General features: G+C 36.6%; 1 protein-coding gene across 1 annotated transcript in view; it reads left to right on the forward strand.

Annotated features, from left to right (window-relative positions):
- The window catches only part of LOC136812361 (uncharacterized), a 36,714-nt gene that overhangs the window by 6,383 nt on the left and 4,674 nt on the right, over positions 1–25,657 (forward strand). The window contains exons 2-7 of the mRNA XM_067068857.1: positions 20,020–20,730; positions 21,355–21,516; positions 22,339–22,679; positions 23,526–23,783; positions 24,626–24,820; positions 25,427–25,607. Coding sequence (XP_066924958.1) covers positions 20,020–20,730; positions 21,355–21,516; positions 22,339–22,679; positions 23,526–23,783; positions 24,626–24,820; positions 25,427–25,607 — 1,848 coding nt within the window. The remainder of the gene's footprint in view (positions 1–20,019; positions 20,731–21,354; positions 21,517–22,338; positions 22,680–23,525; positions 23,784–24,625; positions 24,821–25,426; positions 25,608–25,657) is intronic.

Consider the following 25,657-nt stretch of genomic DNA (forward strand, 5'->3'; position numbering starts at 1 on the left):
CTCTCTCAAGATTCACTCGTTCGCCAGCTCTTGCGGTGAGCGGTCACGGTGTACGGGGCTTCGAACCGGGTTATAGTCCGATTTTTTAAATTCTCATTCTTTCCCCACTCTTTCCATCTTATTCTTTGAACTGTAAAATGTGTGTGAGAGCCACATGGTTGGATAGTGGCAATCCAATCCCAGTTCCTTCTCTTCTAGTATGCTTTCTTCAACGTTGTGGCAGAAACGTGTCAAAGGTGTGGCAACTTTGTCTAGTAGAAAGTATACTTCTTTTCTCATTGTAATTTTAGTTTCTTCGGCTGGTTCCGTGGTTTTAATGTTTTAGTTTATTTTATATTATTGCGCGCGTTTTATACTTTCAATAAACACATCTTTTTACTATCTTTTATCTGTGGTGGTGTTTAATTAACACTGCTTGGCCTACCTACACAACCCTATTTCCATCATATAGGAGGATATTTTCGTAAAAGGCCGAAATCCTGTGTAGGTCGAAAACTGAGGAACAGATAATGTGTTTTCTTGAAATATTTTTTGACTCATATTGAGTTACTTCATACCATCTTAACTCATATTGAGTTACTTTCTTCCTTAAAGTCATTTTAGATTACTAGTTTTACATTGACGGATTTCTATGTCATCATATTTTCCTTTTCTACTCCAACCTGATTGATTTTCTGTGAATGTTCATTCTAGATTTTTGTTGTATTTGTATTGTCTTTTTGTTTTGTGGGTTTTTGTCTTTATTGTTTCCATTTTGAGTAGTTGAAGGTTTTATACTTCTAGACTATATATATATATAAATTTTACCAAAATACTATGACTAGTACTATAGGGGTGGGAAGCATCGAGAAATCCAGATCAGCTGATCTGGATTGCAAGATACTTCCCACCGATCATCATATCAGCAAGAACAACTAGAAAAAATATATTAGAAAATCATTTTCTCAACATAGCACTGTTGCAGAGACCATCTGTTGTAAGGGAGTTTTGATCAGTTACTTGATCTAGCAGAGTTTTAAATGGTCTTCCACGTTTCGTATACTTATCATCGTTGAACATCAACAGTTTAATGGAACGCTCGTGGGTCATACGAATAACATGTTTAGCATATTCCAGCTGCTGTTTTCCAATGAAATTGGACAAATCTGATGTACCACATATTTCATGGAGTCTTTTGTTGGTTACCTGATAACGGAAATCGTTGTTAGACTCATTTACGAAACGAAAACCACCTCTAATCATTCGACGTAGGAATCGACGATATGTGACGTTTAGTCGCTCAAGTTGGCTTGAATATAAATTCCAATTTTGGCATGAGTAGATTAAGCGACTACGTACATAACTATTTAAGAAGATGATACGAGTTTTCAAATGGACATTGAAATTTTGAAGAAGGTTGGTCATTTCTGCGAATTTGTTAGTCGCCTGTTGAATACGGTAATTAATCTCGATGTCACCGGTATTCGGTTCCTCAAAGTGAATGAAAGCTCCGAGATATTTGAACGTTTTGACGTTTTTGATATCAATGTTCCTCAATTTGATGATGGATTTTGGGTAATCCTGTTCGGTACAGTTAAGTATCATAGATTCGGTTTTCAAAGCGTTTATTGATAGTCCAAATCGAGTAAACGTTTGATCTAGAAAGTTGATAGAGCTTTGCAAATCTAGTTGACTGATGAGAAAAAGGATGAGATCGTCCGCGTATCCGCACCACGGTAATGTCGATGTCCCCCAATTGCGTAAATTGTTCTCTCTCATAGATATTCTATTTGCTCTAGAGATACTTCTTGGATTCAAACGGTATGAATGTTTATAGAAGTTGATACTTTCTGCATTGGCTTCACTCATAAAGACACGCATGACAAAATCGATGTAGAGATTAAAGAGGAACGGGCTCTCTGGTCCTCCTTGGCGGACTCCTGATGTAGTTTGAAAGGTATTTGATTCCTGGAAAGTGAGAGTTGTCTGTTTGTAGAGTTGTTCGAGTATGGTGAACAGTGGTGGTAGATTGTTATCGGGAAATCGCATTTTGATTGATTCGAATAACCAATGTCTCGGAATGTGATCAAATGCTGCAGATAAATCTACAAACAGTAGGAAGAGGGGCTGCTTCTTTCGGTTAGTGATTTGCTGTACACGTTTCAGTTCAAAAATGCCGTCCGTCGTCCCTCTATCTTTCCTGAAACCGTTTTGCTCATCACTAAGTTGAGCTTCATACCATGGTTGCAGGCGATTTAAGATAATGTTAGTCACAAGTTTGCATATTGTTGACCCTATGCTGATCCCTCTATATTTTGAGGGGTCTTGTTTGGAACCTTTATTTTTCCAAAGAGTTTTAAGGCGCGAGTTGCTCCATGCTTCTGGGATATCATTATTCATCCATAGGTTTGTTGTAATATGGTGGATTATTTGTGATAAGACGGGATCATCGCATAGTTTTAGAAGTTCAGGATCTACGTCATTATTAGCCTTATTGTTTTTTAAGCTGGCGATTTGTTTTTGGATTTCTTCAATAGTGGGTGGGCTGTCTTCAATATCTGTGTTTGCTGATATTTGACGAAGTTCTTGAATAAAACGAGGGAGATTATCATGATCATTGCGCAATTCGTTTGGCATTGTTTCATCTGGTCGTTGCGGGGGTTAAAATGAGATTTGAAATGTTCAAGAAGTTTATTTGGATCACATGAACTCGGGACTGGTTTAAGAGTACTATTTTGATTTTTGGCTCTTTGAAAAAGTTTTTCGATTTCTCTGTTAATGGCCAGTTGGTTGATCTGGTCTGCTTCTTGTTTAAGATAAACATTCTTGAGGTGTTTGGCACGATAACGAATTTTCTTTCGTACAGCTTTGATAGAATTTATATTTGCATTCTCAGTAACAAGTTTATCTCTGAGGTTAAACAGTTCATTCAATTTATCATCATTATGCCAGGGTTGACGTGAGACATTGTTCACTTTCTTTGGGAGGGTTTCGGTTGCAGCATCGTTTATTGCTTTCAGAAGGCTGTTGTTGAGGGTGTTGTTGTCTACGTCTAAGACTAAAGAATTCAACCTATTAATTGCCATAGTTTTAAAGTTTGTTGCAATTGTTTGATCTTTCAGGGCTGATAGATTGTGTTTGAGGGGTTGCTTTATTTTCTTTCTATTGATGAATCGAGCAGCTTTAGAAGTCGGGGTTTTGATTATGGCTGTTACGAGTCGATGGTCGCTGTCGAAGTCGAAGCTGTTGTAAACTCTGCAGTTTTTAACATACTGTCTAATCCAGCTACACGATAAAATAAAATCGTATACTTTTTGAGTTTTTCCGTCTGGTGAGTGCCAGGTTACCCTTCTACATTTCTTGTGGGTAAACCATGTATTAAGTACTGATTGATTTGTTTCGTTGAAGAAGGTGTGAAATCTTTGACCGTTGTCGTTAACTTCGAGATTATCAATTACTACGTTTTCTCTCAGTGAGGAATTATACCATGCCGCAGAGGTGGTTGCATTAAAGTCTCCTAAACATATGACTTTCCGACATTTTTCGACTTTCATTTGCTTTTTCAGTGTAGAATAAAACAAATTCTTACTACTTTCGGTTGCATCTTCGGTTGGGGCGTAGCAGTTGATTATCCGTAACGAGCATCCTTTTACATTTACATCGGCGATTATTATACGTGCATTGATATTTAGGATCTCTTCGACGAGAATGTCTTTATCAACTTTGACAGCTATTCCAACTCCATGGATACGTTTTAATGAATATCCTGACCAATAAACTTCATATTTAATATTTTCATTTGATATCAAAGCTGAACCGGTTTTGATGCGTCTCATCTCTTGCAGTCCACAAATCGATAGATTAGCTTTTCGTATTTCCTTTACAATTTGTTCAAGTTTTTGGTCTTCCCTGCCAGTTCGAACGTTGATCGTCCCGAGTTTCCAACGAAAGTTTTTTCGAGTCATATTTTGCTGATATGGTAATTTTCAACCAGGGTATTGGAGCGTGTGTGGTTAGTACTCTCGTTCCAAGACAATCAAAAATCGTCACACCATCTTGTCAGTGATTGTTGATGTGTTCTTCTTGGGTGTGGTGGACCTCTCTTAGTTGTGTAGGATTACCACCACACCCTTTGTTTTAGTTTTTGATTCTATAAGAAGAACTTATTCACTAATTCTTAATGGAGTGAATTTTTTTATATGTTATTTCGAATCTATCATTCAGGAACATTCCAACATTTCAGCAATGTGCTTTTCCAGAAAAAAATTGTAACCCCTATGTTGAGGACGTTTTTTTAGGGATAGGTGACCCCCCTGGATTTTTTTCTCCTTTTTTGGACCACCCTGGATTTTTGATCCCGTTTTACTTACCATCCTGGATTTTCCACCTTATTTTACTGACCGCCCTGGGCTTTTGCACTCGAAAAACCAGGCCAACCTGCATTTTTTTTTTCCAGACCACCCTGGACGTCACACCTCTTCACCTCCTCAACATAGGGGTACAGACTATTTCTGGAATAGCCCAATAACATACGCTAATGCCTGCCTGCATGCTTTGATGCGTTTATCAGAGATGCTGATTATATAACAACGCAACGTAACATCCTTTGAAAACGTGTTGAATCTCCCTCTTTTAATCATTATTCTTTATACCTTGGAAAGTCTATGAATTGGACTCGAGCCCCACTCGTTTTTTTATAAGAACAAACTAAATGCCAAAAATGCTAAAAACAAATTAAGAACATTTTAAGGCTTTTCGGACTCGAAAACAGGCCATTTCTTGGGAAAATGCCGGCAAAAATACTAATAAAACGGTGAAACTAAGAACAAGTTAAGAACACTTTTAAGTTTAAAACTTAAAAAGTTAAGAACATCGGATCCGAAGGTTTCAAAAATTTTGATGTTCTTATAAAAAAACGTATATTCTCTATACCTCGGAAAGTCTTTGATTTGACTCGAGACCTAAAATAGCTAAATATAGAAGAAGTGGTATTGATGTTTATAAAACCTGTTCATTCAAGTTTGATGTTTATAGTCGTGATGAAATTAGCAGACACCCTGGGGTAAATGTTAACTGATTATTTAGCCTGACTCCCACTAAGGGGTGTGTATGAAAGAAAATAGAGGCTATATTGTCTAAACAATTTCCTTTTCTACAATAGGACATGCTTAGGAAAGTTTAGAGGAAAATCGGTGTTGTAGTTGTTGTAAGCACAAAACACAGATTCGATGGAAAATTGTATTACCGGGTACCCTGATACTATTTGAGAAGCTTTTTAGTCCTGATTGATCTAGCCTTGTGTGCGGAGCTCAAGAACAGTGACTTTCATCAAAATTGGCTGAAAAAAATACCTAAATTGATTTTCCGAGTTGTTTCCATTTGTGTTCTTATAATAAAAAACCAATCAACCAATAGATTGTAAAGATTAAAGATTAAGGTTTTAATTAAATCAGGTGCTATTAACAATCTCTCATCTGTTTTTGATTGCATTAGTTTCAATATCACCCACTATTATAGTATTTAGAGGTATTATCATTGGAATATTTTGTTTTTAAATGATTTTAAGTGATTATCTCTCATTAGATGTTTGAGAAAGGGTGATGCTGGTCGTCGACTCTGTTCATTTAAAAATAAGTGAATTTTTGCTGATCTTTGGTTTGTAGAGGTGTTTTTTCCCTGGTGAAAATTGTAGATTCAAAAATGGGAGACAGCGAAATGGATATACCTTTAATTGAACAAGGTATGGTTTATTTTTGTTATTATTCTTATTATTATTATTAAAGCATGCACGTAATAGTATACTCTGTATCAGAGTGTATCTCGTGTTTATTGCTTCGTAGTAAAACAATGAATTTTGAAATTAGCCGTAGATCTCGGGTCTGTGAAGCATGTTATCAATAGTAAAGCTTTCTCTAAGTGACATGGAAAATTATAATTCGAGGTTTTTGAATGCTCAATTCTTGGTAATATTTATACATTGAGAAATTCTAATTTTGATAGAACTTTTATTCAAGGCTAAATTTTTGCCAAGTTCTAAGAATAATTTGAGGACAATTCAAGAACAAAAGGTGAAACTGACATTTAAAGAGCTAGAGAGTATACGAGCCTCTTTTAAGGAATAATACGGGTGTAATTAAATTATAGAAACAAAAGTTATGTCTGAAATTATGGTTTGAAATTTACTGGTTTACTGGTTTTTAATTTGATCAAATTAGGACCAGTAAGCTTGACTTCTTGCGGCCAGGCTATTATAAAGACATCGAGGAAGAAGCATTAGCGAGCCTCGGGTTTGCTTGGCTAGCACAAGAATCAACCTTTTCGACATTTGATTCCAATTGGTAGGGGTGTGGGCGTGTCCAACTAGGGCTGCTACCAGGATTAAGCAAATTGCGGAAAGGGGTCTGACTCCCCCCCTTCTTAAATGATCCCCCCCCCCTTCTTGACATTCCCCCAACCTTTTAAAATGCCTATCCCCCAAGGGTTTTGGGCTAAATTTTCTATGGTAAAAAGGGAGGGGAAACAGTAAAGAAAATTTAAGTCTGGCAAATAGAATACCACTTTTTAGTGAAAATAAAGAACTTCCTTTCATGCAGACCAAATTTCATAACAGTGCTGGAAAATAATCTACAATATATGTAAGCCCCCCCCCCTTCTTAAACGATCCCCCCTCCTTGCTACCCCCCCCCCCTTTTTAATGAAAATTTCTGATCTCCCCCCTTCTTCACTTTTTTGGAAGGTGTCATCTCCCCCCTTAAGAAAGGGGAGGTTCGAAGTATAAGTTGAATTTGTATGTATGTTTAAAATTTGAAGAGCAGACAAGAAAGCTACTATACTCGCAGCTCCAGCTGCCATTTTGAGACCCAACAAGGCCAGCTTCACTTTTAACGGATATATACAACGGATGCATTTTTCTCAGCACTACTCTATTGTTCTCAAACAATAGATCCATTACTTAGGTATCAAAAACTGAGCCTGCATATGCTTATGAACGCTTCGCTTATAGAAAAACATATAATCATATCCGAGTCCTTATTTTATAATTTGGTGGAAATTTCTCTTTAAAAACTTCGTTTTTTGATGAGAGATCACTTGCGCTTGAGGTAATCCCTTGTTATTCCTCCCCTTACTAATTAAGATGGTATTATCGAGTTCAGTTATACAAAGAAAATATTTTTTACATATATAAGAACAAACTATATAAGAACAATAAGACTTCGATGACCAAAATGTTAAGAACATTTTAAGGCTTTGTAGACTCTAAAATGGCCAATTTCTAAAGAAAATGGACAAAAATGCTCACAAAATGGTGAAAATAAAAACATGTAAGAACATTTTTAGGCTTAAAACTTAAAAGGTTAAGAACATCCTAAGGCTTAAAAAAAATTTTGGATGTTCTTATAAAAAAAACGTGTATTATTATATACGTCAGTCTCACTCTTTATTACCTATTTATTTATTCTTTGTTAAAAATAGGTTTTGTGACCCGCTGTTACCAAAAAAAACTGTTTATCCGAAAATGTTAATCCCATGTTCTATTTTCCGGCCTACATAACTTAATCCCTCCAGTGGGCATTGTCTATTATCTTGAATGGGTATTGTATTGAAATAGGGTCAAAATACTTATTTTCTTGTTCGTTTATAAAAACATGGTTGCGTTTTTAGCATGTTCTGACTAATCTTAGTTCCCTTCTCGTGTTCATTCATTTTTTGGTGAAGAACCTTCTGCTGACTCTCACTAATTCGAGCTCCAAAAGGGAATCTTATTTAATCGAATTACAGAGAGATTCGAATTAAAGAAAGAGTTTAACGAGGGTTTCTCCTTGACATGGACTAGAATTAGTTTGAATTGTAGAAAGATTCGAATAATAGAAGTTCTAATTGAATGGAAAGTCTTTTGAAAAGTCAACTTTATAGCACTACCACCTAACCAGAAAATAATTTCAAGTTTATCAAAGATGAACTTTAAAACTGAACCTACTCCGCTCACGCCCTATATAAAGGAGATCCGTATCTGTGAAGATAGCAAATTTTACCCTGGAAATTCAATTATATCCGAAAATTTTGGGATTACTACCCTGCAAATAAATTTCGAAAAAAGCAACATAAATATTATTGATGTCCTAAAGAAATATACTTTTTTCTGATTTCGTGTACTATCAAATTTACCCAAATTTAGGTCTAATTTTCTAATTTCAGTATACCAATGGACTATTTTACTCCCCCTACAAACGAGACTACCTTTATTAAATATATATTAGTCTAATGAATGGGAATAATTAAATAAGGCCGAAATATATTTGCGTATTTTAGAGGCCGAATTTTACAATATTTCATAACAAAATCGGTGTGTTGTTATTAAAAAGGATTTCGCCCCCTCGCTAATTTCAAGGGAAATTGTCCAGTGTTTTTGGTTTTGAATTTTTTGTCTTTTTTTACTCGTTTGAGCTTTGTTTCTAACTTTTATTTGATACTTTGTACAAAACAATTTTTCACCAGCCTCTTTCCTCCGAAAAATATCCAAATTTTCGATTGCACAATATGTTAAAAAATTTCTCTATAACTCGTGATAGAGAAGATTGAAATTGTGTGTTTTATATAATTATCGGTTTTCAAATTATTTGGAAATTTTGTTTGGATAAATGAAGATTTTGATGATAAACAAGTACAAATGTTTCACTTCTGATATATAATAGTTTTGATATAATTGATCGATTGTTGAATGATGAAACATCCCATTAATCGCTGACAAGACGTATCCGATTGAAATTTTCACACTCTAATGAAGTCTACAGTATTCGAAAAAGAAAAGCAACTGACGATTTATCACGTTATCTAACTTAACATTAGCCAATTCTCAATCAAAGAATAATTAAATTCATCAAGAACAAAAATTTTCAAGAATAGTTTGTTCTTATTATTCTCCAATTACACAAATGAAAGAATACAGAAAAACCATTTCGTGAATGAATAGCCTTCAACAGAACGCATCAATTAATCATCAGAACAAACCAACGGTACCGAGAACTAAGAAAATCGTTATCTGTACTTGGATCGCTTTTTGCAAACATTATTCTTGTTACTGTAAGTTTACTCTCTATGGTTCTGGACAGAAGACTTTTACACACTTTTAACTCTCTCTTTATTCTGAGCCTCCATAATTTGAATCGTCCTAAAATATTGATCCCCTTAGCCGGAAAGTAGTATGAAATACTCTCTGTAATTCGAAGAAGAACTCCTGGTCCCTTAAAGATCGAATTAGAGAGAACCAATCAGAAACTGTAAGAGTTTGTCTTCTTCCTAATTTTCTTTAAACTAGAAAAAGTCAATCGATTCTTCGCATAATTCAAATCAAATGATTAGCTTTGGCTTAGGTTAACCAAGCCTTTGTGTATCTAAGAGGACTCAAAGAATTTTACTATCATCCCTAATATTTTTAGTGATTTTTTCAGTTCTGACTCTATATCTTTTAAAGGCGGGTTCGTAGTTATATCCCCCAAGTGGTTTTCGTGATGGCGTGATGGGGACTTTTTTCTAGCGTGATAACGTGAATTTTTTTTCGTGATTGCGTGATCAGAGGTCAAAGCGCGATCGTGATTCGAAATATTTTTGAGCCGTGATGCGTGATTTGGACTTTTTCAAAGGGATGCGTGAATATCCAAATTTTTTACGGATTTTCGTGATCGTGATTGAAGACAAAAAGTTGCGTGATTTCGTGATCAGACTTTTCGCTAGGGGGCCTCTATAAATACGTTGTGGATTGCTTTCAAAATATATTATAAAAAATTATAGAATTTTTTGTGGTCAAATAGGGCCTTACTAACATGGCGTCAAAATCAAGTTTATTTGTTCTTCATACCGCAACCTTTTTTCCAGGGTTAAAATTTTTAGTACGATCTCTTACATAACAGTACAAAGGCTTTTCTTATGGCTTACATAGGGTCTACTATTAAGAAACTGTATCTTAACAAACCTTCCTTGAATTATTCATAAACCCTTATCCAACCATTTTATCGCATGTTTAAAGGGGTCTCGATCGTATTGCAAATTATGTTCTATTAAGATTTTACTGTGGCAATATTATATTTATCTTTGGTAAAATCAGACCGAATTAATGCGCTCCTTACTCAAGAAATCTAAATGTAAGTTGCACCTTTGCATTGACATCGCTATTCCACAATTTTTATAAGAACATTCAAAACTTTTGAAACCTTTGTATGTTCTCAACTCTTTGAGTTTTAAGCTTTAAAATGTTCTTAACATATTATTTTCACCATTTTTGTTCATTTTCCTAAAAAAATAGGTGTTTTAGGGTCTGCAAAGCCTTAAAATGTTTTTAACTTGTTCTTAATATTTTGGCCCTCGAAGCATGATGTTCTTGTATAGTTTGTTCTTATAAAAAAACGTGTACTGAAAGATTAACACAAATCAAAGTTTGTCTCTTCCATATTATTATTATTATTATTATAATGTAACAAAGTTCTAGGCGCACGAGGGCCTCTGGAACTGATCGTGAATATACAACGTATTTTACAATTGTCTTGTGTTGAATCTTTTCGGGTGTTTACTCCATGCAGTGTTGAGTCTTTCTTTGAAGACTTTGACTGTCTTTGCTTCAGCGACATCTTTTGGCAATTTATTCCAGGTTGGTATAGTTCGATAAAAGAAGGAATTCGTTTGTACACCACGGAGTCCATCGCTTCCAAAGTTTGGAATCATCTCAAAGTTGTGCCTTCTGTTTGGTCGCGTTCGACGGGCTATCTTGTTTGGGATGGTATCTTTTTCGTAATAGTTGATGTGCTTGTAAAGTTGGACCATGTCACAAAAGTGTCTTCTAAACTCGAGCGTAGGAAGATCTAATTCACGCAATCGTTCTTCATAAGACATATTACGACATTTTTGAACAAGTTTTGTTGCCCGTCTTTGTACTCCTTCAATCAGATTTACGTGTTTACGTAGAAACGGAGACCATACTGACTGAGCGTACTCCAGATGCGGGCGAACAAACGTACAATACAATGTTTTAAATGTACTTGTACTCATGTTTACAAATCCTCGATTGATTATGCCAAGTATCGCGTTTGCTTTTTTGACTTGCTTTGCAATGTGTTCTTCAAATGTAAGTTCTGAGTCAATGAGGATTCCAAGATCTTTTTCTTCAAAGACGTGTTCCAATTGGCGTCCATCTAGGGAATATGGATGAGCATGTTTGATGTTTCCAAACTTTCCTAGCGTCAGAACGTGACACTTTTCAGGATGGAATTGTAATAGCCAGTCTTTCGACCATTCTACAAGTGTGTCTATATCATTCTGAAGGGAAACAGAGTCTTCGATGCAGTTGACTTCTTTGAAGATTTTGGTATCATCAGCAAACAGTAGGATCAATGAGATGACCTTTTCAGGAAGATCATTGATGTATAGCACGAACAGTATTGGTCCCAGTACACTACCCTGTGGAATACCACTCACTACAGGGTCTGTAGTCGAGAAGGACTGGTTCACTTTTACTGATTGTGTTCGACCTGTTAGAAATGACGTTATCCATTTTAAGATTGAACCGTTGATGCCATATGCTGATAGTTTCTTGCATAGTCGACGGTGGGGTACAGTGTCGAAAGCCTTAGCAAAATCGAAGTAGATACTATCAACAACGTTTCCTTTCGAGATGCTCTCATAACATTTATCCAGATAGTACAAAAGCTGTGTCACGGTTGAACGGTTGTTAATGAAGCCATATTGTTTGTTCGATAAAAGATTATGATCGGAAAGGTGCTTCATGATGTGTTTCCTCAGTATTGATTCCATTAATTTGCACACTACTGATGTCAAACTAACAGGTCGATAATTGACTGCCAAATTCTGAGGTCCCTTGTTTTTGTAGATAGGTGTGACATGTGCCACCTTCCAATCTCGTGGTAATGAGCCTTCAACTAAAGATTTGTTCATGATTACAGCTAAGGGTAGAGACAGATAGTCAGATAATTCCGCTAGTATCCTAGGGTGTATTTCGTCTGGACCGAATGACTTATTATGGTTGAGCTCTTTCAATTGATTCTGTACCATCTCCTCAGAGATATGAATATCTCCGATGGATGAATCAGTTCTCTTTTCAAATGCAGGAAGCTCACCTACTGCTTCTTTTGTGAATACACTGCAGAACTGTCCTTGAAGTATATTGGCTTTTTCGTGATCTTCGTGCTTTAACGATGTTTTGACATTTAGTGATTCAAGTAGTGATGAAACTGTACTAGAAGATTTCATCTTGTTACGCACATGTGACCAGAAGATCTTCGGTTTGGTCTTTGCGTTATCACAAATTCTTTGTTCGTAGTTCCTGTGAGCTTGTCTCATCAATTTGTTCACTCTGTTTCTTACAGGGGTGTATTTTGCTCGATTGTATTCTTTTTCTTCGGGCGGTGATTTCATCCATCCACATCCATGGAGGCGTCTCTTCTCTGCTATTTCTTTCCGAAGTTGAACTCCAATAGGTATTTTACCTTTCTTCTTCCAGTTTTGACCACCGATGATCTTTATGGGTACAAAACGGTTTCGTATATCCAAAATCTTCTTTCGGAAAAGCTGCCAAAGCTCCTCGGTTGACTTAGAATTAGCCATCTCGGGAAATTGCTTGTACCAATCATCAGAGTTGAGATCTTGTTTCATTGCTTCAAAGTCTGCGTCCTCGTACTTGTATCTTTCTGATTTAGGTTTCAATACAGCATCACATTTGATACTGAAGGTCAAGCAACTATGATCGCTTAAACACAAAGGACTGAGATACTCTAGACATAGAGCTTGGTTAGCTTCACCTGTTAAAATGAGATCGACTAAAGATGGGTCGTCAGTCCCACGGCATATGATTCTTCCTTACAGCTATTTTTTAAATAAACGCCCCACCTAGAGGGGGAAGCATTTCTTTTCGAATGAGGCGTTTGTCAAAAAATGTTCCTTTAATGAACGGGCGTTTAAAATCAGAGGCGTTTATTCGAAGTAATATGGTAACCAACAAAGTCTCTTTTTTTTAATTTGAACAAGCTCTGATATCATCGAGCACTCTCGGCAGATAGAAGAACATAGACTTGTAATATGGTAACCAGAACTCTTGGAAGTTTGGACTACAAATTTATATGTGACATTTACATAACGTTGTGGTATGTGAGAGTTTTAAACCACTGCTCAGTTATAAGACCGTTGGAAGTTTATTTTATTAATACTATTTACTTGATTAGAGGTAAATTGCACAGCAGCTTATCCCCGGATCAGAATTCAATTTTGATTTAGGATATATTAAAAAGGCTTATTTAGTACCTCGCCTAACAACTCAATTCATTAAAAGGAAATAAAATGACGCTTTTGATAAATATGATCAAGTCTTAAGTATCTGGTTTTAATTGAACTTACTTCTAGAATTGGAAGCTTTTCAAAACAACTTAATCACAATGCTAGTCTGAATATTCGGTATAATCAGTGTAGTAGGTTGGCTTTGCTTGTGTTTGGTTGGTTCGTTCATCTTTTGACATGTCTTACAATAGGTTCTCCAACAACAACAACAGAAGTCTGAATTCAGGTATGGCGACAGTTTATAAATGATCTGCCTTTTAATCAACAATTTTGTTAATTTATTGCCACTCCTATCTATCTATGAGTAACTTATCGCACTGAAATTATTGATCAATTGAAGTACACATTTTTTAATAAGAACATCATAAATTTTAAATTTTCACCATTTTCACCATCTTGTGAGCTTTTTTTTCTCCATTTTCCTAAGAAAATAGGTGTTTTAGCGCCCGCAAAGCCTTTTAATATTCTTTTAAATAACTTGAACAACAACAAAGTCATCGTCCACTACACTAAATACTATGGCGAAATCATAAGTACAAAACTGTTCATCGTGGTCAAGCATGAGAGAAAAAATATAAATATTAACTGCCAGGGCTGTAAGCAAAGCTCCTGACCATCGGGCGATGTTTTTATTGCAAAAGAAGTTAGTTAAGAGAATTATTTAGAGTCATGGAAAAGCACTTGCTTTAGACTTTACTCGCAATCTTTACGAATAGTTTTCTCTTTTTGTGAAACTTTATAAGGGATTACCTCTGTCGTTAATTAACTTTAATCGCAACCATTATTTAGCAAAGATTAATCATGTAGAGGATTGCTAATTATGTTATTAGTATCTTCTAATGAGGTGACCATAAAAATTGAGACATGATTCTGATAGGTGTTTCTTATAGGAGTTTTTGTAAGGCGCTTTCTGATTGGTTTAGAAACCTATAGATGCTTATTTTAAGACAATGAAGATTTGCAGGTTATGTAAAACTGCGAAAATCGCTTGATCCTAAACCTCAAATCCGCAATCAAAATAGGAAGGATTTATTCGTTATTTCGAAGAGGTTAGGATCAACTCCTACGGAAACGAGATTTTAGTTAAGTGCTGTAGTCTGTAGTTGTAACACTTTGTTTTTTGTTGATGTATCGGAATGGCGAAAAGAAAGCTGGGTGTTTGCAATGGGAACTGTGTTAACAACAAGAAGAATGGTGGTGAGTTAGTTGCTTCGTCCTTCAAAGAAAAATTCAATCTCTTTAACTCGAACCTCTATAACTCGAATGTCTCCTTAACTCAGGCAAGTTTCTAGTCTATTTAACAATTTTCAATTAACAATGCCTTAACCTTACTCTATTTCTCGGAATTTCCTTAACTCGAACAAATTTGTGTTTTCCGTGCGTGTTCGAGTTAAAGAGACTTCACGTATAGGATTACTCATTGAGACACGTTCTGATTTATTATACGTTTTAAGATATTTTGGAAGACTATTTGATATCTACAATGGGGATTTCAATTCTCACTGCTTAAGAGTGTAAACGGCAAGGAACGATGGGTACTAAAAACTTCGCTCGTCATTTGTGGGAATACTTCTTTATCATGGATGTCATACGTCACCTCTAACTTATAAAGTCTCCAGTAATTCTATTTGCGGTTTTGGAAATTTAACTTTAACTTTAAAGTTAACTTTGGAGTATGAATTTCTTATCAATAATGAACTCTTTTGCATCCTCGCTTGAATTTGCCGTCATCTAGCCACTGATTACGTCATCCTAAAAATGTCAAGAGCCAAGCAATAGAGCGAAATTGATTTAAATTGTGTTATGGTCGGTCCCATATTTTGCAAAGGCCACTCTTTTTAATACCTCAAATATCGTCATAAAATTTCGTCAAAATTCAGCAAACATATGAAACATGGATGTAGATTCACTTTTTTGAAGTTTTAAAAGAGCCATGAGATTCATGAACGTTTCTACTCTTCATGATAGAGGTTTGTATGAGATGTGATTCATTTTAGAGAAAATTTGTAATATTATTTTTCAAATTTCTTATTTCGTAAACCGCCCATTATGGCTGTAAATTCCGTGCAAGAAAAGAAGAAAAAACGAAGTGAAGACGTAAACTTCTTCTTTTCGGCAGTATAGCGACAGTAGAGTTTAGAGCAAATGTAAACACATCCGTAACTGCTTACCTCCGTTTCTCAAAGTTATCCATATTTGTTGAAGAAGTCAAGACATGCAATCATGGTCGAAATATATTGAGATTTTAATGTATTTTAACGTTTTTCAGAATTTAACTGTAGTTTAACGCGCTAAAAAATCATTTGTGGTATTTAGAATTTCGCAGGGAAATCCCCTTTGTCTCAAATATTTTGTCCATGATTGTAGACTTCTTCTTTTCCTCTTTCCTAGCGCAGAATTTACAGCCGTAATGGGCGGTTTACGGAAAAAATAGCGGCAGTAGAGTTTAGAGTAGACGATGCTATTGTCCGTTAGAGGGATAGTAAAAAGCGGGAAAAATATATGCGCAGTAGAGTCAGGGTGGCAGGGCGTTTTACGGAAAATCTATTGGCGGTAGAACTTGGAACAACTATAAACACCTCCGCCACTGCTTATTCCGCCCCGGGCTAACTACCCATTCACAATTTTTCCCGCCTCCTAAACTATTCCCTTTTTTAGTGATCTTGTGTAGACGATAGGATCGTCTAAGTTTAGAGCAAAAGTAAATGCATCTGTAACTGTTTACTCGGCCCCGGGCTTACCTCCGTTTTTCAAATTATTCCCTATTTGTTGACTTTTTTTGTGAAGATGATAGAATCGTACATGTTTAAACTCGCTTACATGAGAGGACCCAGGAAATGGTGGAGGATCTTATTTCCAAAGTTTCTCTTGTCATTGGTCATATTTGGAGTTAAAAGTCAACCAAATTATTATAAATATCTTTAGTAAAAACTAATAATTTTGCGCCTCCTTTGTCCAAACGTGAGAAATAGTATAGACACATTCAAATTTGTCCATTTTTTTAGTACTTCGCGCGTAAAAGCAAAATAGATTATTTTCGGCCAATCAGACGCGAGGACAATGCCGCGCTATAGAATAACTGTTACCAATATACATATGAAGCCGATAAAAAGAGACTTTTCAAAGCTCCATCGCCATTTGACTGAGTGGTAAAACACTATCTATAAAAACAAGATATCTAAAGCCCTACCGGAGCCCTCTTTCAAAAATGGGTGGGCTATCCAAGTTGGTTATTGGCCTCCAAAAGCCTGTAAAACTTAAGTGCATTCAATGACGTCAAGAAGAGGCTTTACAATGTCCAAAAGATGTTTAATAATGGTTCTCAAATCAATATCTAAATGTGGTTTTATGTTTTCGATTGGAAAATCTGTCAACTTCTTGTGTATAAAAATGATTAAATCTACAAGGAAAGGTTATTTCGTGGATTCAATATTGTAATAGTTAAAGAGCAAGGTATTTTGTATGTATTTCGACGACAACATTGGGGTTATTTTGAACTATCAACAACAATTTTGCTGAGATCAGCATTTATTTTTTATAAATGGCAATGGTGGAGAAATATTTCCATTTATACGGTAATTTTAGTGACTCTTTTTTTAATAACCTATGATGTTTTCCTCCGAATTTACTTAACATCTACAGAATGAATACTGTCTTAACAGAAAGGGCTTGATTCCTTCTTAATTTCTTCAAATGCAATAGTAGTGTGGTTATCGTTCTCGACTCTCACTCCAGAGTCCGATTCCCGCTCGGTGCTATGATTCACTTGGCAAGTGAATGTGACTTTGCCCGGGTCAGCCCATACCATGTGATGTGAGGGAATCAGGTACATACTCTGACATAAGGAAAGAGGAAGTATGCCAGATATTGTATCTGGGGTGATGACATTGCTCATATGAATAAGCGTTCGTGAGAGAAAATCCTTTTTCCATACCTGTTGTCGATAAAGCCATGGCTCTGTTGTGAAGCAAGCACATGTTAATTCAAGAAACTTTAATAAAATCTCTTTCATTTAAGTTTCTTGATTGAACAGTGTCTTGAAAGCGCTATGATTTTCCTACCCTAGAATAGAGGCCCAGAATAGATAACTAATCCGGGATAGGGCCCATGCTGTCTGCTTGGGGGGGGTTCTCCTTTCGTTCTTCCTTCCTTCCAAATTCATTAAACTTCCATTCAGGGGGATGGACGAACCTTTTAAAGGCAGAAAAAAATATTTTGCGTGGATACCCCCTGGAAAATGGCAAAATGTGTTAGAGAGCTCTCGGAAAAATTATTTTCATACCTTAAGAGTGACGGTGGACGAACTAAAATAATCGGTCTCTTCCCCTCTGGTAATTTTAGAATAACTTTTTACCCTATGGAAAAATGAAAAAAATACTCCTATTACCCCATCCCCCTAGAAATGTTCGTCCAACTCCCTGTATGGATATAAAATGGAATGACCCATTCTAGTCCATCAAAACCCTTTTCGCAGAGTCAAATGTTTTAATGGCTGGTCTCCACTTGCGCGCGTTGCAATCGCACATTTGGCTTCAATCCTTTTTGCTTGGATAAAAGATTACGTCATAAAAATGTAGCGCGCGCTCGAAAAAAAAGTTGAACACATTTCAACTTTTTTTCAACTGTTACGTCAGATCGCGCCAATGGAATTGCTTCATTTTTCTTTTGACCAATAGCGTGGAGAAAGTGCGATCGCAGCGCGCGCAAGTGGAGACCGGCCTTAGGTAAACTATTTGACCTTAGGTCAAACTAGGGTCAGTCCCTCATTAAGCTAATTAGACGCTGAATTTCTCGGTGAATATTTTTAGTTACTGTAGTCATTATAATTAAGTCTGGTGATGTCATCATTGATCTAATAAAATGATAATTGCTAAGCATTCAAATTAAACTGACTTGAAATGTCAGCTTTTTTTAAGACTAGTGACTAGTTTGAAATTCTAATTATCAAATTAAGGATTTTCATACTTTGGGAAAATTTTGAGGTCCTTGCCCATTTTAAGGTTTTACCACTGAATTTGTGTTTCCTAATTAAGAATATTTCATTTGTTTTTTAGTTACTGCTCTTTCAAATACAATTTTCTGGAAAAATCAAACCAATTATTTAATCATAGTTGCCAAGCAACTAATTATCAAATCTTAACAAGATTAAATTTCGGATGAAGTTAAACTCACATTCGTATTTTCTCACGAGTTGTTACTTCACTTTCTTAGTAAATTTGACCACGCCTTTTCTTGTTTTAATGATATACGTTTTTTATAAGAACATCTTTTGGATGTTCTTAAATTTTAGATTTTTAAGCCTAAAGATGTTCTCAACATGTTCTTACTTTCACAATTTTTTGAGCATTTTTGTCTATTTTACTAAGAAATTGGGTATTTTAGGGTCAGCAAAGCCTTTAAATGTTCTTAACTTGTTCTTAACATTTCGGCATTCGAAGCCCCGTGATCTTATATAGTTTGCTCTTATAAAAAACGTGTAGTTTGTTGAGAGTTTAAGGTTTAACATGGATACATAATATCATTTGCTACACGCCTTCCCACTCACTTACTATAAAACCTGGTGTAGTCATCCCGTTACATATTATTATAGCCTGATTTTTGCATGGTTGAGCTGTACTTGAAATTTTCAAATGAAAAAGAACAATCAAAAAGGTTGTTAAATTTGTTGTATCATTTTCTGGATTTTTTTGTCTATAATGTTTTTTTGCTATTTGACGATAATTCTGGTTCACTTAATATAGACACAGAATGTACCGTAATTTTGTCTAATGTCGACTTCCGACCTCTTCTAATTCCGACACCCATCTTTAAAGCTTGGATGAAGGTGGGAGTCGTTGATTGAAACGTTATTTCTTTGCTGTCGTCAGAAGTGAAAACATCTTATTCAATCAGTGATTCCGACCTTCCTATGTTTTCCTATATCTCTGGAAAGGGTGTCGGGATTAGTTGAGGGATGTCAACATTGGACCAACTTAAGGTATTAAATCTCCATAACTTAAGTCCTATCATGTGGAAACCACCCTGGGGTGAAAAGGTCTTATTATATTGACATGGTTTCCTCTTACTACCAAAAAAAGACTGAAAATAGAACAATAGAACCTTCAAGTTTTCTTGAACATACTCAATTTTTGAAGGGTTATAAGATGTTTTTGTGACGTCAAGGAGTGGTTTCTACAAACACTTACAAACTTTCCAAGTGATGAAAGATGTATTAATATTTTGAACACGTAGTAAGGCCAGTTTGAAAACTTGATGACGCGCCAAGTTTTTTGCTTGTTTTTAACAGATGTTTGAGTTTATATTTGGAGCACTTAAAATCTACTTTAAGATTTTTTAAAGGATGACTTGAAATTTCATTTCATGAAATTAGAAGTCCTTCAAGAAGTGAATATGGTCACTTTCCATGTATAGAGTAATGTTCTGTTTCGTTCTTCATTAGCGAGTTTATGTATTTCAGGACGGGGGCGTGAGTACTGAATCGATTTGAAATAACTCGCAATTATGACCCCCGAAATCGAGGACGGTAAAAGTGCTAATTTACCGTCGACCTCAGTCGATCAAGGTCTAGACAAATGAAATGCTTACCGTCTCTCTGTCCTAGAGAAACACACTTACATCAACTCTCTTTTTAGTGTTGCCAGGACGGTAATGCTTCCACGAGATCTTCACTATTGATATCGATTCCAATTATTACTTTTTCAGACGCTCGGAAAGGCTCAGCAGCTGCAAGGATGCTCAACAACGGAGTCTCCTTTGAAGATTCCCTAACTGAAGATGAACGTCCCGTCAAGGCTAAAGCAGGTGTCAGTGGTCCACAGGCTAATATTATGGATCAAATATCCAAGTCTATCGCAATGGAAACTGGATCTAAATATCGGAATTATTCATCCAAAAGACGGATTGAGAAGGATAAAACGGATCATTATCGGAAAGGACCCGCCCCGATTGAAGAATCCGATGCCATCACAAAATCGACTTTGAAAGCAACTTACGGAACTTTAGATTCTGATGTTGAGGATCTAGATTTCGAAGAAGTCAGACATCAAAACTCCAAGAATAATTATTATAATAAACTAAGGCTGACTACCAACGAGAAGGGGGATAATTTGGCGAGTTGTCGAGCTTTGATCGTTTATTTTTCTAAACTCGCCAAAAGTAAGGACGAAGAAGAGCTCATAGATTTAAATTTTGTTGAGTCGCTTTTGGATAATGGAGCAGACATCAACTTTCCTGACAAACATGGTCAAACAGTTTTACATGAGATTTCTAGAGGTTGGCATCCAGACGTAGCCCGCTTTGCAATCGAGCATGGAGCTGATTTGAATAAATGCGATTCTTTTGGGCGAACGTCCCTTCATTTAGCGGCAGCCGTTGATTATGACGACATGGTTCAATTCTTGGTTGACAATGGAGGTAAGTTCATTCTTTTAAATCCTAATATTGAAAATGTTCCATCGCGTCCTTTTAACTTTCTGACGTGGTAAGGTCTCACCACATCCCTCATTTTGATAATTTCCTCCTTTAGAAGCGTTTTAACACATCCCTGATATTGAAATTCACTTCAAAAAAGGTTTCCCGCGTCGTTCAAACTTTCTAACGTGGTGAGGTTTCACCACACCCCTTACTTAGAGCATTTCCTCCTTGAAAACGTATTACCACATCCCTAACATTCCTTACATTTCAAATTTCATCCAAAAAAGGTTTTCCCGCGTATTTTAAACTTTCTAACGTGTCAAGGGCTCACCACACCCCTTACTTGGAACATTTCCTTCATGGAACCGTTTTACCACATCCCTGATATTGAAAATTTCTTCCATTAAAAGCTTTGACATATTCTTACGATTGAAACATTTTGACAATGACTTTTTATTTCCTGCGCGGCTTCTTTTCATTTTCTTTTGTAATTTGTCTTAGGCTATAGCCCCTTACTTAGGAAATTACCTCCTTGGATACGTCTTATCACATCTCTAAATTCAAAACTTCTTGCATGGAAACTTATATAATAGAATCATTCATTTATATTGAATTTTTCCATAGCTGATCTTGGTGCAAAGACCTTTGGCGAAGAACAAACAGCAATGCATTATGCAGCTAAGAACAATGCAGCATCCTCAATCAAAGTTATGTTGAGATTAGGAGCACGAATCAATGATCGTGATTATAAGAGAAGAACGCCTCTCTTTGTGGCAGCTGAGACAGGTACTGTTGACGCTCTCTAATTCGATTTATAAAGGGATTATGATAAGGGAGTGTATCGAATAGCAGAGTGTTGTTTATGAGTGTCAACTGTATTCAAAAGATTTATTCCTGATTTCTTTTGAGTGATACAAAACTACCGGTAGAATGAAAACTCATAAGACATCTTTTTGAACATTATCACGCATGAAAAACCGTCCGTTTTCTTTGTTAGACCACTTTTAGAAATTATCCTTCCTATAATGAGTTTGTTTGAAAGAAAGTTCTTTTTTTATATTTATTTGTCTATCTAACAAAGTCGCTTGACCCATGGGTTTTCACTTTAGGTCTGTTTCACGTGGCTGGGTAGCTCAGTCGGTAGAACATTCGCTTGACAATCTAAGAGTTGTGAGTTCGATCCCCAGTCACCGCAAACTCAGCGAATGGGTAGTTAAGATTGGGTAATCTGATCCAAGCGGTAAGTTACTGGGAGCTGAGAGTAGATATTGTGCCTCACCTCAGCATTCGACCTCCCAGGTCTAGCGCAAATAGAAACGGGGATAGAATCCCTTACTCCCAGCTCCGCTGATAACCACCAAATAAGTATACCTTATCGGGGAAAACTTCGTCGGGGAAAATTTTCGTCGGGGAGAAATTCGTCACTTGCTAGTAGTTGGTAAACGCATTAAGGCTGGGGAAAATTTTCGTCGGGGAAAAATATTCGTCACTTGGCCAAAATTTCGTCACTTTTCCCCGACGAAGTTTTCCCCGATAAGTATACTTACTTACTTTATGTCTGTTTTAAGTGTCTTTCGTATTTAAGTTATTTTTGTTCTTGCTATATAGCTCGTACTGATGCAGCACGTTTTTTGATTGACCGAGGTGCACCGGCCGGTGTTTACGATTCTTCCGGAACTTCATGTTTATCCCTCATGATCGAAAAAATGCCTCAAATCGCATTAGAAGCTGTCGAACAATTTCATCTCCTTGATTTGGCGTTTCGAAAACATTATTATTATCTAAGTTACCTGGAACCAGATCCTGCTTTCATGGTGGAGTATATTCCGGAGTCGAAGAAAGAGAGAAAAGAACAGGTCGAACGACGAAAAGCGGAGAAGCGGCTTCTGAAAGACTCTGGACAACGAGTGACAAAGAAAGAAAAGTCATATGCTAAAACACCCCTGGAGGTAAATTAATTAATTGGATTACACGTTTGGGTTTCTTAATTAAGGCCGGTCTCCACTTGCGCGGGCTGTGATCGCACTTTTTCGAACAAAGCTTCCACACGCTATTGGTCAAAAGAAAAATGAAGCAATTCTATTAGCGCGATCTGATGTAGCGGTTGAAAAAAGTTGAAATGTATTCAACTTTTTTTTCGAGCACGTGCTACATTTTTATGACGTAATCTTTTTTCCAAGCAAAAAGGATTGAAGCCAAAAGGTGCGATCTTAGCGCGCGCAAGTGGAGACCGGCCTTTAATCTTAGTTGTAAAAAGTGTGGGACTGTATTGAGAGCTTTTAAAACTTTCACGACACCCCCCCCTTCCCAGACCATTTTGGATTTTGCTATAATGTGATATAATGTGTCACCGTATAATATAATTAGAGAAAGAAAGAAAAATCGTACGCCAGAACACTTATTGAGGTAAGTTCCATTGATAACATTTTTTATACCCATTGCCGTAAAATCCCAGTGATATTCAGACAACATAACCAATCGACACTTATCAACCCTTTAAGCGTGAGGAAACGAGGAAACTGAGTTAAAGTTTACCAGAAAAAGAAGCTGAAAAAGAACCAATGGAATTGCTTCATTTTTTAACCGACAAATGACCTTACAAAAATATTAAAAAGTTTTCACTCATTTCGCGCGAAAGAGGAGACCGACCTTTAGTAAGAAAATCAATGACTTCAGACATGTGACGTTATTTTTCTTGTTAAACTCCATCCCAGGCCCCTCGCCCTTGATAGGGTGTTTGATAGGTCCCAGTCCCCAAACTCACTCAATTTATCTGAACATTTCTTTCTCACCAGGTTATTGTCCAATACGATCAACTTGATATTATCATGCATCCCGTTTTCCAACGTTTGTTACACGTCAAATGGAACCTGTTCGGAAAACGAGGCTCAGCAAAGATGTTGGCGTTGAATTTCCTTTATACCTTGATCTGGACCATCCTCGGTATCTTGATTCCCAGAGATCATCGATATTATACACCATTCTCGGACATGTGGTGGAGACCAGTGCTGGAGATCAGTGGCGTGTCGTTGACTATTTACTTCATATTCATGGTAAGTTAACCTCATTTAGACGATTTTCTTAACGCCTCAAATACCCGGAAGACGTTTATATACGTTTTAGATTTGCCAATATACCGAGTCCCAGACTTAAGGCCATAGCTCCTGACCACTTGATTTAAAAGGGCATAAATGTTTTTAGAACAAATATGAAAATACCTTTCCCAGGGCTACTTAGACTACACAATATATTGGTGAGCAATATCCGACAATATAGTTTGCGGACCGTAATGTACGAAAACAACAGGTGCTCTATTTTAAAAAACTTATTTTCTTTCTGTAACCGATCCCCCTATATCGTTGGTATATTGCAAATCGAGCTGACAATATATTGTGGACACTTTTTCAATATTTTGCCGGCACTCAGCAATATATTATCAATATATTGCCTGACATATATGTGGAATCCAAGGGTTGTGGGTTCGATCCCAGATCAACACCAACTTAGCGAATGAATAGCTGGGGTTGGATAATCTGATCCAAGCGGTAAGTTAGTTGGAGCTGAGAGTAGGTGTGGCGCCAAACATTTGCATTCGTTCTCTCAGGGCTAGCGCAATTGGAAAAGGGGATAAACACCCTCATTCCCGGCTCCCGACTCCGCCGGCAGCCACCAGATTAATATACTAGCGAGTTTAAGTATGTGTGTTTTTCAGCGACGGAGACGGTAAGGTTCTAATTTGGCTAGATCATGACCAGCTGAGGACGATGGTAAATCAGCACTTTTACCGTCCTCGATTTTGCGGGGCGGAATTGCGGGTTTTTCCAAATCGCTTCAGTCACTCTACCGTCCTCAAAAGTGCAAATACATAAACTCGGTACTTACTCACTCATGACAGGAAATATCAGAGGTTCGAAGCAACGAAAAGAAACACAACAACTGGAGACAATGGAGAACAAGGCACATGGAGAAAGATTTGGAATATTGTCATCCTCGGTGGCCTGAAGAAAAACAATATTTGACTTCAGAACTTCTTCAAATTCGTGGATATCAAAGAACTTATTTCAGGGATCCATGGAATATCTTTGAATGGGTGCGTATCCTAGCTGGCACATAGCGTTGTTTCAACTTTCATCTAACGTTATATGGACGTTGTGAACGTTAAATAAACGTTGAAACAACGTTGTGTGCCAGCTGGGATTCAAAATCTTCAATAATGTAGAATGTATCTTTGAAATGACGTTGTTCCACTATTTTTCTTCTTGGCTCCAAACGATAAATTTAAGTTTAGAAAGGATCTCATTTAATAGGAATACGGCATTTTCAGGGTATGAATCTTGTCCATGTTTAATGAGCTCAGAATCTTCATTTTTGAGTTTAAGGATTTTGTTTGAAGAATATAACTTGTCCTCTTGAGAGCTCAAATCTTTTCAACGATTAATGAGTTTGTTCGTTCAGAATCTTAGTAATAGATCTTATCGCAGTTTTCGATTTTTCTAAAAAAGTGATGCATTGTGGGACTGTTTCGGGAGTATTACAATAGAATTCCCTTGAGGAAAATTTCTAAGACATTTATATTGTAATACTCCCGAAACAATCCCATAATGCATCGCTTTTTTAGAAAAATTCCGATAAGATCTATTTACGTGAGACGCAGTACATTTTTCTAATTGAGCCATTCCCTCATTCTCGTTTCCAGATCTCTTACTTGGTCGTGCTCACCTTGGTTTTCACCCGCGTCCTTTCCGTTGCTAGTAACAATCATACCGCCGCTGAGGTTCATCCTAAAGTTTATGCGTTAGGTTTGATTGTGCTTTGGTTGCGCTTCATGAGATCGTGTCGTGTCTTTCAAACACTTGGTCCTTTCATCGCTATTTTGGGTAAGTTGTTATTTTTCATTTCTTTAAAATTGGAGTTCTTTCACCTCAAA

This window comes from Clytia hemisphaerica, unplaced genomic scaffold (assembly GCF_902728285.1).
Source record: "Clytia hemisphaerica strain Z4C2 unplaced genomic scaffold, Clytia hemisphaerica genome assembly, whole genome shotgun sequence".
In the NCBI taxonomy this organism is placed as follows: domain Eukaryota; kingdom Metazoa; phylum Cnidaria; class Hydrozoa; order Leptothecata; family Clytiidae; genus Clytia; species Clytia hemisphaerica.